Genomic DNA, 16,829 nt, shown 5'->3' on the forward strand with positions numbered 1-16,829 from the left:
AACTTTTGATTTCGCCATCTAATAAAAACAGAAGCCTGCAAATGTTTCTTTTAATTGCGTAATGTAAAATCAGTCATGGCTGTTGTCTGATTAATATGGGCTTGCCTGTACATTTTGGTACGCAAATACCAACCCTGCCTACTACCATCTGAAGAATACATCAAAAATTAAAGGACATGGAAAAACATGTCCATGCATTTATCTTCAGTCGAGTCAACTGCTGTAGCAGCGCTGTGAAAGCAAAGTCAATTGTAAGCTCCTAAGTTATCGTTTATTGGCACGTCAATCATCTTCTATTCATAATCATTTGTTTAAATGCTACGTCATTCTCAGAACTTCTTGTGTGTTCAGAGTGACAGGTTGACAGCTGCTTATAGTACTTGAGATGTGTTTGTGGTTTCAGTCAGAAGAGACGACTTGGGCGACTTATGAAACGTAACCAAGGCAGCAGGTCCTTCTAAGGAGATGCTTTAGTCTCATGTCTACCAAGCTGTTCTGTCTGAGGAATGCAGGACTTGAAGCTTTACATGGTATGGAAAACTGTGCCATAAGATTTAAACTTGCATTATTCTCCATACAGTATACAATCATACACTTACCAACAACCCAGCAGAGTGTTTTTTTTTTTCCTATTTAAGGGAATGAGCTTAGTGTTATTTCAATGGCTTCTGTTTGTGTCTTCAGAGGTCTCTCTATAAAATCAATCAGACAGCTGCAGCTGATTCAGAACGCTGCTGCTCATGTCCCAATTAAGACCAGAAAAGTGGATCATATCACTCCAGTTCTGAGGTCTTTGCACTGGTTTCCTGTCTTCTACAGTATTGATTTTAACATATTGCTGTTGGTTTATAAAAGCACTGAATGGTTTACGGCCAGAATACACTCCTGCTCTGCTGCTACGTTATGAACCAGCGAGACCTTCCTGGTTATCTTGGACGAATCCACTTTCTGTCCCCAAAGTCAAAACAAACCACGCAGAGGCAGCTTTCAGTTTTTTCGCACCAACATAACTGGAAAACTGTCGGTTTCCTGCAACTCTATGTGCTTTTAAATCAAGAAAACGTTTCTGTCTGCCTTTCATTAAATGTTGTATATTTTTAACTTTTTACCCTCAGTTTATACCTTATTTTTTTCTCTACTTAACAGTTTCAACTGTGTGGATTTTGCTTTATGCATCTTTTACAAAAACACTTTGATGCTTAGTTTGTCAAGGCAACAAACCAGCACACTTTTTGATGTCTGAGAAAATACAGACAAAGCTGTGACATTTTACCATTCCAAACATATTGACGGATTGGTTTGTCTTGTTGCAAATTAACAACCTAAACGATCAGGTTGACTTCAGAAAGCTAGCTAGCAGATAGCTCGACATGTCAACAGAACGGTTTTAATTACCCAGCTGTGTTTTTAAACAAATCAGCTCACATGATCAGAGAAAAACAACGTCTGGAAATCAAATAACCTCGGCCTTGCTGCCTTTGATTTTTAGGAAATTTACTTTCTTTTTAGGCGTTCCAAGCTGTGTAAAAGAGGCTTGCTCGAAGGCTGTGCAGCTGCACTTCAGTGGTAAGTACAATTGGTATTATCCAAATAACAGCGAAAAGGGATTCTGTGCTTTTTAAAATTATGCTTAAACGTAGGAGATATATAGAGAAAAGAATGGACCAGAACATAATTGAAAACCCTTGAAAGAGTAGACTGTGTGCTATGAGGTCATTCAAATCGATAGTGGAAGTCTTCAAACATTTAATTTTCAGTTTGTACAGGTTGTACAGTTTTAGGAGAACAACCTAATCCATGACCTTTAATAAAAGCTTGAAAGTGGCTTTAAAATCAGATTAGATAGATGGATACACGTAAGCAAAGGTGCAACACGATTAAAGAAACTCAGGGCAATGGCTGAACTAAGAATACGATTAAATGAAGCAACAACACTTGTGCCGACTGTATCAAAGATCTTTTTATAGACATGAGGTTGCAGAATATCCAAAGTGCAAGAGCTAAGCTTTGCATACACGATATCTATGAACTGAGTGAAAGCTACAGGTGGAACACATTCGAGCAGGAGGGATATATGGGTCATAGGCGTGAAGTGTACCACCGCCAGATCTAATTCCAGATATCTTATCTACAAAAAAGTGCAGAAAGCTGTAAGTGGTTTCCAATGGCAGATCAATGCGTGAACTACTCGTGGGATTAATGACAGAATTGGTTAAACCTGACAAAATTTGTGGCCCGTGACGGTTTTTGTCTGAAAAGTAGTATCTAAAACTTTCAATGCTTCCTGACAGCCATAAAAGAGAATCCTGAAAGATGACACCATTAAACCAGGGTTCAGGTTCAATTGTGGAGCATTTAGCTTTAAATTGAGCAACAACGTTTAAGATATCATGACAGGCGTAATTAAAGGGAGGAAAAATTTCCTTGGTAGTCGACTGAGAAGATAGGCTCTCTGTGGTGAACCGGGAGCTGTTAAATACACTGCAGATCATAGAAGGAATTCTGTCAACATCAGTTGGAGCGGGGAGTTTAATAGTTTGACATTAGATGGCAATGTTAGTTATAATTTACAGATTTCACTGATAGCGACAGACATGTATTCAATGCAAAGTCCAATGTGTGGCCATGATCGTGTGTTGGGCCTGTAACTGACTAGACAAAGGTAAAGGCTTCAATAAAGTTTTAAAATTGTCCGACCAAGGGCTGAATTACCAAGGTTTAATATTGAAATCTAAGAAGTAAAACAGCGTCAAATTTTGGTGTAATTCTTGCCAAGAACTCAGAATATTCTTGTTAAATTTCGATGCACCAAGCAAAGAGCACATTAGCGCTTTTCAAACATGAGCACATTTCAAACAGCTGCAGTTCAAAACCAGAAAAAAAACGTCTGATGTAATCTGCGAACACTAAGAACTGACCCCCCGCCTCGTTTAGTTGAAATTAGGAGGAATAAGTTCAGAAAACAAGGTACGCTTACAGTCATTTACACAGAATGGCTCGTTGGCTAGCGAGCATGTGCTTTCCAGAGAAATGCTAAAATCAAAAGTAATCTAGAAGTCAGAGAAGGTTAAGATGATCATTTCCATCTCTGTGGACCCCACCTGGGAACTGGCAGGATCCAGTTGTACAAGGAATACAGAGAAAGTCAGACAATACAGCGTCCACAACCTGCTCCATGACCTCGACAAAAACTCTGATTGTTGTGCCAGGTTGGACCCAAAGCTCCCATTTCACCCGTAATCTGTGGCACCTCTTACGGATAGGTGATGTGAAAACTCATAGGTATACCGTTCAGAAAAGAAAGAATAATGGTTGAGTTTTTTTAAAGATGGCCTTCTAAACTTCGTCAACAATTGCTGTGAGGTTGGCAAAGGCTTCCCAGAATAGCCGACAGGAGGATCTGACACCTGGCCACTTGGATGAGACATGGCTTCTAGAGATGAATGAATGCTTAGAAGTGCTTGGCAATCATCAATAAGTGAAGGAGAGACATTCTGAATGAGGGCAACAGACATCCAGCACAGCACAGGTACCGGACGGCTCATCGTGCAGCTGGTGCCATGACTTCACTGTTCAGATTCAGAGAAATTCATCCATTTCTTTCATACCCATACATTGGGTGAACTCACTCCCCCTCATGTACATCTTCCTCACTCTCTCAGCCCCTAAGTTTTTCTTTATCGGCCTTGTTTAGCGTCGCTGCTATGTCAATCTAGTCTTCAACCAGAACAGGTGGCACCAGCATCATGACAGCAGCATGGATTACTGAGGCATCACCCGGTTTTCCTCATGTTTTCTATCTGAACACTGGGGCAAAGACGAGAGCGCTGGGTGGTTGATATCTTCAGAGAAAGGATAATTACTCGACGAGGTTAGAGACAAAAGCGGTGAGAAAACTCAGAACGAACAATGGTTAAGGTTTTTTTTAAAGATGGCCTTCTAAACTTCATCAACAGATTCTTGCTTGCCCACTGCAACCACTTTCCACAGCTGCCGACATGTTTACAACTACCAGTATACATTTCTTAAAAATTGGTTTGAGAACATCGGAGGTCATGGCAAGCTCCAAGGCAACTGGGGAGATTTTATTTTTTCTGATTATTTTCATTCTTGTTGGCTCATTAAAAAAAACAACAACAACAAATATTTCGTAAACCGTAAGAACCAACCTTGCGAGCTACAGCTTAAGAATATACAGCCTCTCACACGGGTTGGTCAGAATACTGATAAGGTTCTCATATTTGGACAAAAAAGTTTGTTCAACATAACTGTGTTGCATTATAAAAGAAACGACGGACACTTGCCAATAAAGTCTAATTTTTTTGCAAACGCTGGTTGTACAGGTGGGTGGCGAAAAAAAAAAAAAATAACTTTCACATGCACACACATGCTCTTTGATCCACCTGTAAAAGGAGTAGTCTTTTAACCCACACACACACTCCCACTTCATCTCACTCTGACCTGACAGTGGCAACGGCATTCACTGAACAACACTAAAGAATTTTCTATCGTTTCACACCATTGAACCCGGGCTGTGTGTGGGCCTTTGTGTGTGTTACGCGTGTGAGTTTTATGAGTTATGTCATTGTGTCTTGTTCCATGTCCTGTACGCCTAAATGTATGCACTCCCCTCTACTTAAGCATTGCTCTGCGGCTCGCATGTCTCACATTCTTGTCTTGCGCCGTAGCCATTGGTTGGAGGGTCAGGGAAGTCACTAATGGAACACCTCGTCAGCCAATCACTCCGACTAACAACTCTGTTAACATTAGCTGTGACCCTACGGCACACGCAGATGACAGCTTATGCATGTTAGTGTCCCCTTGTTACTGCAGAGCACACCTGCAGCAAAATGTGAGGCAGGCTTTAGCTTACTCGGAGGTTAGATGTGAAGTCCTGACTGAAATGCACTGCCTGGTCTACTTCATATATGACGCGTTCCTGTTCCCTCTTAAAAAAGTAAGGCTTAGCTGTCAATCTGCCCTAAATGCCCACTCATAGGCTTCACTTTTATTCTTTTCACAAAATTCAGAAATTTAAGAATCACTTTGGTAAAAAAGTTCTTACAACATAAAGGGATGACTGCTGTGAAAGAGAAAAGGCTGTTTTTGTCATTAAAGGCCAAGGTAGAAGGTTAAATGACATGGAACAGTATAAATATATATAAGAAAGCCAACCGCCCAATGTTTTTTTTAACAATACTTACCACAACAACGATAGTTCTGTGTCAAAATGATTTTCATATTTTTCAGCCTGACTCTGCCTTTATCTGGACACTGCATACTTAAATTAAACGCTGCCGGTTGGATCTCACCGTGTTGTGTGTTTACCACACTCGAGGAATGTACACAATTACTCCTTTCATCCAAGAAAAATAATGAGGCAACTGGAATGTTATGCACAAGTCTGCAATGTTCAGTTACGTTAACTTATTATGAAACTCATATCTTCATCTCCAGATGGGTGCAGCCTCAGTGGAAATACTGTTAACAAGCTAAACTAATAAGCAAATCGAAAGCCCTTGCTACAGCATATTGAGCAGATAGCTTTTCGTGGGATGAAAAGCGTTAAACTTTGACTTGGTCTACATAAGGCCCAGAGTGTATGCATTTCCATAAGAAAGTGCAACACAGCAGAAAAGTGGAGTTTTTAATGCAGTGCTTAAAAAAAAAAAAAGCCAGAACACCAGCATTACTAAGACACATAGCGTTGCCAATATGCATGTGTACGTTTTAATAAATATACATATGAGTGTGTACTTGTGTGTTGTACGTTGTGCATTTACAAAGGGGGCATTGTGAGGACAAAAAGTCGGCGTTAGGTTCGGTGTAGGAGGAAGGTTAAGTGACTCGTAAATGAATATATGTCAAAGTCATGTCCAACTCTGTGTGTGTGTGTGTGTGCGTGTGCGTGCGTGTGTGTGTGTGTGTGTGTGTGTGTGTGTGTGTGCATGTGCAGGTGTGTTACTGCCATCTTTAAGAGGTCTTCTGCCTCTGTTTGGCCAGGAATAAAGGTACTGCCATTGGCATTATTTGGAGTAAAGCAATGTGTGTGTGTTTGTGTGTGTTTGTGTGTGTGTGTGTGTTTAGTGTGTGTGTGTCTAGTGTGTTTTTAGTGTGCAGATATTTCTGGTGCACTACATAGAAGCCCCTGCTGACAGCCTGTCAAGCAACCTGTCAGACTTGGAGGAGGATTATTATCTCCTTCTGTACGCTCTATTTCCACCAGCTTCAAACTATACTCTACTATGACAGGAGTGTGTGAGAAAGAGTGAGAGAGAACGCAAGACCACCAGTGAGAGAAGGATGAAGAGGAGAAAAAAAAAAGACAAAGGAAGAATTAGGCAGGTATTTAAAGGTGCCTACTTCCATATCAAATAAATGTTACTGCAGGTTTTCTTGTGTGCTGCTGACGTTTTTTTTTTTGCAAAAACCAAACGTAGACAGATGCGCTTGTATCTGATAGATTATCCAACAAGTAGCCCTCCTCACTGTCACAACAGAGAGATGAATATTTGCAAAAAAATTTATTAATATCAGCTACATTTCATATTTTACAAACACAAAACCTCAGTGAGTAGAAATGGAAATAAAGTTTATATATTGCAACGTTTAAAGCTGCTTTTGAGCTGAGAAAAAGGAGACTGAACTACATCATTCTGTATTTGACAAATGCATCTGTCTCTCACATTTATTTCTATAGAGTTTTGCCACCAAAACACTCCTGTGTGTTTTTTTCCAAAGGTGACAGGTACAAAAGTAGTTCCATCCCGACTGTTTTGTCAGCTCTGAGGTGTTGGATTGAAAATGAAATTACAAATCGTTTTTTTTTTCAAACCTCTCCCCAGTGCACACACGGCTAAATATTTAATGCCAGGACGTTTTAGTACATCCAAACCCGGGACACATGTTGATGTAAAGAGTGAGATAACATTAGCAAAAGCTTAGCTAAGTTTGGCTTGACTGATCACGGTTTAGTTCGGCTGAAACACTGAAGCACTGAGAGCGTTTTGAGCAGTCAAACAGAACTGGGCACTGCCGTCTGTAAACACAACTGAGCCTGCAGATAGACACAGAAATTTGCATATACTGTACACGTGCACCTGAATATACAGTATGCAAGCAAATCATATCTCTTATCTTTGTCTGTTGCGCACACACACACACACACACACACACATGCCCACACATAGAGGTCTGTCTACAAACATCTTAAGCTCAACAGTAAACACAGCTTGTGCCACCCGTATGCCAGCCTGTCAGTCTTCTACTCCCTCTGCAAACCCAACCTGTTGGTAATGAGACTAACACAAATAGCCAGGCATCTGACACCAAGACCTGTGTGTGTGTGTGTCTTTTAAATATGTGTATTCATCAAGGTAATAAATGTTTATTTAGACTGACTGAATGGTAATTATTGTACAGATTCGGTGCTGTGGTGATTTAAGCCTGCTTGTGTTTGCCCGTCTGCTATTTAAACTAGACAGCCACAGAAAAAAGAAAAAAGAAAGAAAGACCTCTTTCTTGTCTCCCTGCTTGGCTTCAGTGGAGGGACTAGCAGGACAGGATTGGACATGCCTAGCTTCAAATATCCCAAACTTTAGATTTAACCAAACAGAAAAAATCCCATTGCTCCAGTTGAGTCAGTGACTCTATCCGCTTATTATAGATTATGACAGACACTAAACATACCCTTTACTCACATGCACACAAGCAGTCGTGCAAGTCTTTCTGAACTGGTGGGCGAACTATTGAAAATTTAGCCCAAACTTTGTATGAGATTTTCTGCCTTTCAGTTCTCCAATAGCAATTAGCAACAAACAAAAGATTGACTAAATATATCATGAGAGCGGAGCGAAGAAGCTGCGTATGACGTCCGTCCTCGGCTAAAAGGAGAAGCAACTGGAAGTGATGATACTCCAGTGTTGCAGTTGCCCCATGTGCCTCATCTACTCCCACCGCTCACTGTGCAAAACAGGCTTGAATTAGCCACACTAAGCAAAACATAATACTTAGATTTTACGCATAATGCCCTGTAAAAAGGTCTTCTCCATTCGAAAAATAGAGGAGCACTTTCCCCCCAGAGAGCCCATGTAAAGGTCCTTCTTGTGTGGTGCCTGGCGAGGCTGAGACTTAACTTGAAACCACACCTTTTCTGCCTGGCAAATGTCAAACAGAGAGATGTAAGGGAATGAAAAGGCTTTTAAGGGCTCTCTGGAGATGGCTGGATGAAATCTGTGTTCCCTTTTGAATCACATTTATGGATACACCTAGCGTAGTGCTTCTTCTACAGATTTGTGTGCACGCTGTACTCGTAGTCGCGTTCTGCTGCGTCAGCTAGTTAGAATTTGCTTTAGAAATTTGTGTATTTGTACATTGAAACACACTTTTTTAGCATAATGGAATTTCTAACTGCTACGCGTGGCGCCCAGTGCATTGGCACCGAACACAAACATCATAAAAAGATCCATGAATAAAGGAAATAGAAGGAGGAAAAAAGCTCTGCTAGTCAGCCATCATGCTAATGGGACCATCGCTGTCATTTGGCGTGGTGTTGTACCACACTCAGGCTGCTCATGCCATTCATGTTACAGCATTCCTATAATGAGAGTTGCGACGCAGACCACTTATGTCAACTCGCTCTCTGCCACGGTGTTGCAGCTGAGTGAATACGCACGAATCATGTGGGGTATTTATGTCCGCACATGTTTGCATGGGAAAATTGAAAGTGTATCTGCATTTATGTGACTGAACTTCAGCGTTTGTTTGGCAGTGCTTTTATATCTGCGTTGCAAAGTTAAGTCTACCCAAGTCTGTACACAGTGTGTGTCTGTGTGTGTGTGTGCATCCATAGCTTGGTCTCGGCAACTCCGGAGTCTTTCAAAGGCTGTGACAGCCTCAAATGAAGTCTTTCCAGGTCTCTGTGTATGTGTGAGTGTGTAGCCTTGTGTAAATGTTGTACCCTCTTCTCCAGCTGTGCCAGCTGCTCCTTGTAGAAGGCATCCAGCGCTTTCAGCTGCGAGTCTTTCTTCTGTAGCTGCTGAGCCTGCACAAGGACACACACAAGCAGAGCAATGGATTACAACCTGTGCTCTTACTGCAGGGCAGGAGATTGGTGAATAACTACATTTGTAGTTGTGTTTTTAAAAAAAATAGGAAGTCATTTGATTAATTTACATAATACTAATAATATTCTGTTACAGGCAGTAGTTTTTATCAAATCTGAGAGAGTGCAAGATTATTAACAAGACAAGAGAGCAGAATAAAGTAGTGGACGGTGGAGCTAAAAATGTTTCCCTGCTCTGTTCACATTTAAAAGCTTCAGTTGTTTTCGATGTTACTTAACACAGAAACACGAGACAGACGATGAGGTTTGTGTTATGACGACGTTATGTTATGGAATCAAGCTGGAAATCATCTTGTATCTGTGAGTGTGGCGTAGCAGATGGTTCAAAATGCCCACACAGGACCTTGGCTCCCTTTCCAACTAGATCACAAGCCAAACCATTATTGAATTTGAGACAAAAAAAAAATAAAAAATAGCACCATGGTTGCCAAATTGACCCAGAGTCAAAAAGTGAAATAATTTAACCTGCAGATTATGTTATCAATTTTGTCAACAACATAATGTTTTTGCTTGCGCTCAGAATTCTACGCTTGATGAATTAATGTTTCTTGCCAAAGTGCGCCCTGCAGCGATGAACGTCTCCTGTTTTTGGGGGCTCAGGATTGTTCCCTGTGACAATTTATCAGAGAAGCAGAGATTTTCTAGCAAAGTTGTTCATCTTTTGCTCTAATCATTCAACTGGGAAAGTTTCATGATTATAAAAGCTGTAGCAGTGCTTAACCCTAAAATAGCACCTCCAATATTACAACCCTATTTCACGTATTACCCACAATAGCTGCCATAACTTTGACAACGAATATGACATACAGTAAGAGACAAACGTATACATGCACAGTCCAAAAGTCTAAGACCACTAAAGAGTGAAAACAATATATTTTAGAACATCTCAGTATTTGATCAGCCCACGTTTTTCATTAATGCCACCAGCATTCGAACTGCATGGACTGTTCAAAACCTGATAGTTCTCAGCATTAGGTGACAATGTCCTCAAGAGCTTCATGTCATGTTGGGAATGTTTGGCTTCTTCAGTCTCCGAGTGCCCCATAAAGGTGCACTGGGTCACTAAGGTTTGGCAACTATGGAGGAGAGTCCATGACAGTCAGAACTCCTTGGTCTCCTTTGGTTTGCAAGGTAAAGCTTTGTAGGGTTGGACCCCAATAGCCAAATAGCCGACAATTCGTTCGCTGTGCTGGAATCAGGATATCAATTTTGATCGCCGAATACTCGGGATATTCGCCATTAATTGGGCTGAATATCCGGAGAACAGACATCGCTATTCGGACCAGCCCTAAAGCTTTGAGGTGTGTTTGTTTCCTAAAGATGGAAACTAGAGAGCAGAGCATGGCTCTAAAGGAAGGAGTGCTACTTCTTCTTCTTGGTCAGAGGGATACCATCAATGTCCAACTCTGGAGAAGGAAAAACACTCCGCTCCTCGTCTTCCACAACCACGACTGTACAGCCTTCTTTAAAAAAAACACATTTGCTGCAGTCTTTTCTACTTTATTTAGCAAACTGTGTGTCGTGTGATGAAGTTGCTTCGTTATCTCTCAGTAAATAACTCTTGATGTACTGATCTTCTGACGGTGTGGTCTCTTCTGTTCTGCCTCATAGTGCTCTAAATACCGCTTATCCAGTTTCTACAAAAAGCTCCACGCACGGCCGCCTTAGAAACCTTCGCTCTCGTCATGATGTGACGGAGAAAGTTCCTCTTAGATTAGAATAACAATCTGACTTCTGACACTTCAACGTAGGTTGAATACCATATTAACCGCTTTTACAGTGCTTCTATAAACAATGTTCTCCTGGAAACCAGAGGCAGTGTTATATTTATATATTTATAAAGACAAATGACGGCTGCAAGTTAAGTTTCTTCAACAAGCCTCTAATGATCACATCCACCTTAGCGCCATGTGGCTGTGGCTAGAAAGGAGTCGGTCAGCGCCATCATTGTCTTTCAGTTTAATTGGTGACCGAATACAGCGCAAAATCTAAAATATTTCTTCTTAAAATAACCAATTCTCCGATTTCCAGGTTTACATTTTCAATGAGGTCTCAGATTTGTGGATGCTGATGAACATGCATACACACCTCTAGCAAAAGCATGCAGTGTGTGGCTTTAATAAACCCATGCAATATTGTCATTTATCTGAAACTAAATGTAAGCTTTTTGGGATTTTAGGTCCAAAATATACAAATGTATTACAGTTAAGGACTTTTTCAGGGAAGGCAACTCATTATTAATTCAAAGTATTTCGATACCGTGCCTTTAAAAACAACACCAAAACCGTTTCAAATGTTTTATTAGTACGAATACTTTAACTTTGCAAAGAAGATTCCTTTGTAAAGATGATTAACGCTGACGTGCGACATTGGGGCGTGTGTGTTTGCAACGCTCTGCTTCCACTCTTTGCAGGAACATGAGGACGTGCCAACCGATTTTTTTTTTTCTCTTTGGCTTCTTTTCAAGCGCTGAGGCCAACCGTCCACAGCTTCTGGATGAGGCAGACGCTCAAGGCAAAACATGGAATCATTTTACTTGTGTAGACAACGGCGAGGGAAAGCCCACGGACACCACAAAGCTTGTCTGTTTTAATCCTACGCAGACCGAGGGAGCCAACACATCAAACCTAGCTAACCATCGCGCGTGTTGACTCCGTAATTCAAAGCGTTTCAGGTCAGTGAACGTGATAGACAATCTAAGTACATCATGTCCTCAAATATAACTTGAATTCTATTTGTAACGGGCAAACTTTTCAACATCAAAGTACGACAAAGTAATTAAACATCTCTATATGCAAACACAGCCTTCCCACTGGTTAATGTTTAAACTTTATGATAGTCTGCAAGCTGCTGAAAGTCAGACGTTCACAGTGTGCAGACGAACAACTGTAAAGATCAGCTGAATTCCTGCAGAAAGAGTGACAGCGGGTGATTAAAATGTGCACTAAAGCACTGCTGCACTTATCGCTGCAGGGATTTATCCTCACACACTGATGTTTTTATAATTTCAGAGGACATTACATACATTTCTTACCAAACTTTACCCTAAAATTCAGTCATCAATCGTCGCCCAAAAGTCTGCACAATGTGTTTTGTTAATGTCCCCACAACATGAGTGTTACAAAAACACATGCACACCAGCTTGCACACGCTCTCCAGTCTCGATATGTGGAAGGTTCTGCATGAAGCTCGTCGTGAGGCACCTTATAAGTGCAATAGAAAAAAATAAATAAATCAAAATCCCACAAACACAAAGCCACGACCTTCAGATTAAACCATTCATGTACACATCTGTTCCCATCTATCCATTATGCCTATGTTTGTGGCAGCCTGGAAAAACCATTTCGCTTCACATCATGTTATTATCAAGTAGTTATGAAGCGCTGAAGTTGTTGTCGGGAACACACGTGTCCACTAAAACATGCACATAAAAGCATGCTGACACACAGACACATGCAAACATGCACCACACTGATGGAGTGACGGATGAAAAAAAACCGTGATGGTGCTACATAGAAGAGAGAGAAATAAAAAAAGGATGAGTACACTATACAACAGAGACTCAAAGGGATCATAGAGAATTGCAAATTAAAATAAAACTGATGTATTAGCTATAATTTGTAGGTTTTCTTCAGGAAGACAGTCAATTCCAAAAATTAAGAAATCAGTTCTTTGTTAAATGTAATCAGCGTCTGCAGGCTGCTGAGAATTTGACTGCAAACATGCATGATAGTTAAAAAAAAGTATTGTAAGTATGAGCATGGAAGCAACAAAGGAATGGTCCAATTTACTTTCAATTCAGGCAAATCAAACTGGATTTTTTTTACCCCCCAGACACTACAATTTAGAAATATTTTACTTTTTTCCCCAATTGTCTGTTTAGAAATCATTAAAAATGACTCCAATCAGCACGCCATTTGGAGTTTCAGCTTTTTTTCTTTTTTTCTAAAGTGACCCTCAGCCTGTGTAAAAGCACAATGGGAAACACAGTGAGAGTTTGAAATCAGCAGAATAGATGGAAAGGACAAAAGAGCAGGCGTTTTTGAAGGTTGTAATGAAGCTTACCATCGTTTCTATCTCATCTGCAGACTAGAGATGTTCGGGAATACAAAGACAGAGTAGAGGGGTTAGAGAGCAGGATGGACACAGCGAGATGAAGGAGAGAGAGTGAAGCACAAACAGCTTAAGGTGAAAATATTATTAACTTCATTGTAATTAAATATAAAATTCACGCAATTAGTGGCAAAAGCAATCACATTACTTACAGAAACATGCACCGCAAAATGTGTTCGATTGACCACTGAATCTGAGATTTACAAAGTTAAGACAGAATTTAGTTAGGTTAGAAATGTCCTATTAAGGGATGATTACAGAGGGATCCCCACATGGATGATTTGAGAACGATGACAATGTCCAAATTTAGGAAATGTATTCAATTCCATCTTCCACCACACAGCCAGCAGCATTTAAACCTACAGAAATGACTTTGAAATATATTTCTAAGTTTCCATAGACACCAAGTATGATTAAATATGTTTAAAATAGAGAATATATTTCATTTTTTTACTGAATATTTAAGTGTTAAAGATCCCTCATGTTTGAAAAAAAAAGAAAATATCTCCGCCCTCATAATAACTTCAGTTACCTTTTAGGAAACTCAGAAAATGATTTCTGCACAGTGACACTTAAACACCCGAGTTACAAAAAAAACAAACGTTCATACAACTGGATATTATGTTGTGACTTTATTTGACAAGATTATGTTTATTTACAAATGAAAGGTTCACATAATGTCAAGATTAATATGAATGCACTTAATTTGAATATTTAATCTAAGTAATGAGTCAATAACTTTGGGGACTTCATTACCCATGATGCTCGGGGGCGAGCAAAGGACGTTGGGAAAATAAACAGCGCTACGAGCGGCTAACATTACGTTATACTGGCTGGTAGCAAGTTGTTCTGTGGAACTGAAGTTACAGTTTATTCACTAAAGCAGCGTTCAAGCAGATGTCCTGAAGATACGGTTAGAAGCCATTACATGATATTCATCTCATCTGAGACCAAAGATCCCAAACTTCAGATTGAGAAAATCACCTCCTCACCACCCACAACAGATGAATTTTCTCAGCCAATAGTCAACCTAATTGTCAATAATCAATTAATCGTTATATAAAATACAGTGGATATTTGTCCATATGCTATTAAAGCAATATTTATTCACAGAGACGTGCATTTACCGTGAAAGTGGCTCAGTTTCATTAATGAGAACTGGAGAATGTGTCTTCAATACGTGGCCCGTTGTGAGCTAAACCCCCACAATGCTCTCTGTTTCCAACACGGAACCGCACCTTGGCCACATGACCGCCTCCTCAGGTTGCTACAGATTCCAGCCTTCCATCTCAAACAGGAAGAAGCTTAACCTGGTGGTGCAATCAGTTACCACAGCTAAACATTTTCTAACATCCACATCCTTCTTCTTTATGCTCGCTGTGTCCACAAATCACAACCACCCGAGTCCTGCACACGTGTGTCAGCAATCGAGCGGCACTTTAAACAAGTGCAGCAGAAACTGTACGAGGAGAATCTCTGCCATCCACACCTGCATAATTCATCATTTAAAGACTTGTTATTGAATTAGTTGTTGCTGGAATGCGGATGAGCGTTGATGTGTACACGGGTTTTCATTGACAGTGAGTTCAATCACAGTAGAAAGTCCTAATTTCTCATTAAATTCCCACATTGTGCCCAACAGATCTCAGGAACAATCACGGATGCGCTGCTACGACGTACGCTGTGAGCATCTGCTGATTCCCCGTGTATTTTTCTGTCTCACTACGAGGGGAACTGCATCCGGCACAGCCCGACAGTATAGTATGAACGGGGCGGCTTATCGGAATGAACACATGGACATGAAAAGTACGACTTGGCCATTAGTGGTTAACATATTTCCATTCGGTTAAATTGTTAACGGCAATGAATGGCTCGACTGTTAACCTTCAACATTCCTTCCACAGATGAACTCCAAAAAGCACATAATTCAGAATAAGCTATTAAGCATGCATAGAGACTTCACTTGTTGCTTAGATTTTGTTTGAAGATCAGCAGTTTTTTGCCATCAATTTCAAGCACCGTGGCCTTAACCCCAACAGAAGTTTGTTGTTCCTCGGTCTGTCAAACTACTCAAAACAGAGTTGACTTCAGCGTACCTGATTGTGAGCAATTAAAGCGATTGCACCGCAGCGACTTCCCTGTAACGCCTGATGCCTGTTTGTACTATTTGTTTTGATGGCTGGTTAAATGCCGTGTACAACAAATCAGAAAGCAGCTTTTTAGGATCTTTTACTGCACAATACTCACCTTCCTTCCTTCAAGACACGACCGGAGCACACATAAGTTCATATATTTTGACACCAGATGGGTGCATTTGTCACACTGGAAAACTCAATATGTAGAAAAATATAATAACTGCAAAGCATCTCTAAGATTGACAGGCTGTCACTGTATAACGTACCCTAATGTACTAAATCTTACACATCTGCTGCTCCGCGTAAATTAATGCCAATCAATATTCCTACAGCTCCGGTGTCACAGGTCTGACTGAGAGCACAGTGGCACCGAAGAGCAGCAGCATCGGCTTCGTCGAGTCGCTGAGGTGAGGAGTGTCTGCAACGCACACACATATACAGAGGCAGGAAGATTCATCATAATTATCAGGGCTGCTGAACGCCAAATCAAATCAGAGCCAATCGTCTGTGTTTCATAAACAGACCATAACTGAGGAGAGACAAAGAGCGAGAGGGCTTTCTGATGTGAGAGCCGCTTCCAACCGTCGGGTGAAAAGCTGCAGCTGATGCATGTTAATGCAGGTGAAGAGAGAAACCGAAATTGCTCATGTGTTCATTTTATATGTTAGACAAGTATCTGTTTGGGGAGGATTAAGCAGAAACAGAATGGATTCAATTAAAAAAAAAAAGAAAGAGAGAGAAAAAAAGAAAAGAAAAAAAAAAAACAGCACTCCTTCATTTCTTTGTTGGTCACGTTTTAATTTGCAGTCAGAGAAGAAACTGCAAGTGAATCAGATGACTCCTCTGGTGTCCCTCCAGGGACCTGCGAGTCTATGGTAGATAACAGCCAGCCAGGCGTGACTTTACACACAACACACCACACCAACACACACACACACACACACACACACACACACACTACGACACACATACAGAGGGTGGCTGAAGCTTATGCGCTCGTGTTTGTTTCGTCTGCTTCCCTATTGGGATACCTGACATTGTCTTTTCGTGTCTGTCGTTCATTTGCTCTGTATTTTTCTGTCAATAGTCAGTGAGTTTGTCCGTCGTTCTGTTTTTCCTGCATCTGACGGCGTTCGAGCCGACATTAGCGCCGCTCAGCCGCCTTTATTTTCTCTATTTGTTTCAATCTACCTTTGTGTTGGCACAGCGGCGATGTAAAATCAGAGCGCTCTGGCTCAATAAACGCAGGGTCACCCTACGAAAAGACTGAAACTGGCACGGACTTGTGTCATCGCACAATGCAACGCCACCTAGCATACTGACGAACCAGGGAAGGGACACGCAAAGATCAGAGCGAGAAGAGCCTCAAAACACCAGCAGAGACTCTCACACAGACTAGAAATTAAACGCGAGTATGTTTTGTTTTAAAATTCTTTCCTGTTTCAGAGCACTGGTTA

The 16,829-nt window shown here is 40.8% G+C and overlaps 1 protein-coding gene across 2 annotated transcripts in view; it reads right to left on the reverse strand.

Annotated features, from left to right (window-relative positions):
* LOC103352820 (coiled-coil-helix-coiled-coil-helix domain-containing protein 6, mitochondrial-like) overlaps positions 1–16,829 on the reverse strand; it is a 94,898-nt gene that overhangs the window by 52,345 nt on the left and 25,724 nt on the right. Inside the window, exons 5-6 of one of the 2 annotated variants that reach the window (XM_008275484.1) lie at positions 13,190–13,213; positions 8,960–9,043 (exon numbers count right to left, since the gene is read on the reverse strand). In XM_008275484.1, coding sequence (XP_008273706.1) covers positions 8,960–9,043; positions 13,190–13,213 — 108 coding nt within the window. The remainder of the gene's footprint in view (positions 1–8,959; positions 9,044–13,189; positions 13,214–16,829) is intronic. The other variant, XM_008275485.1, reaches the window with a different exon arrangement.

This window comes from Stegastes partitus, unplaced genomic scaffold (genome assembly GCF_000690725.1).
Source record: "Stegastes partitus isolate 25-593 unplaced genomic scaffold, Stegastes_partitus-1.0.2 Scaffold53, whole genome shotgun sequence".
NCBI classification, from domain to species: domain Eukaryota; kingdom Metazoa; phylum Chordata; class Actinopteri; family Pomacentridae; genus Stegastes; species Stegastes partitus.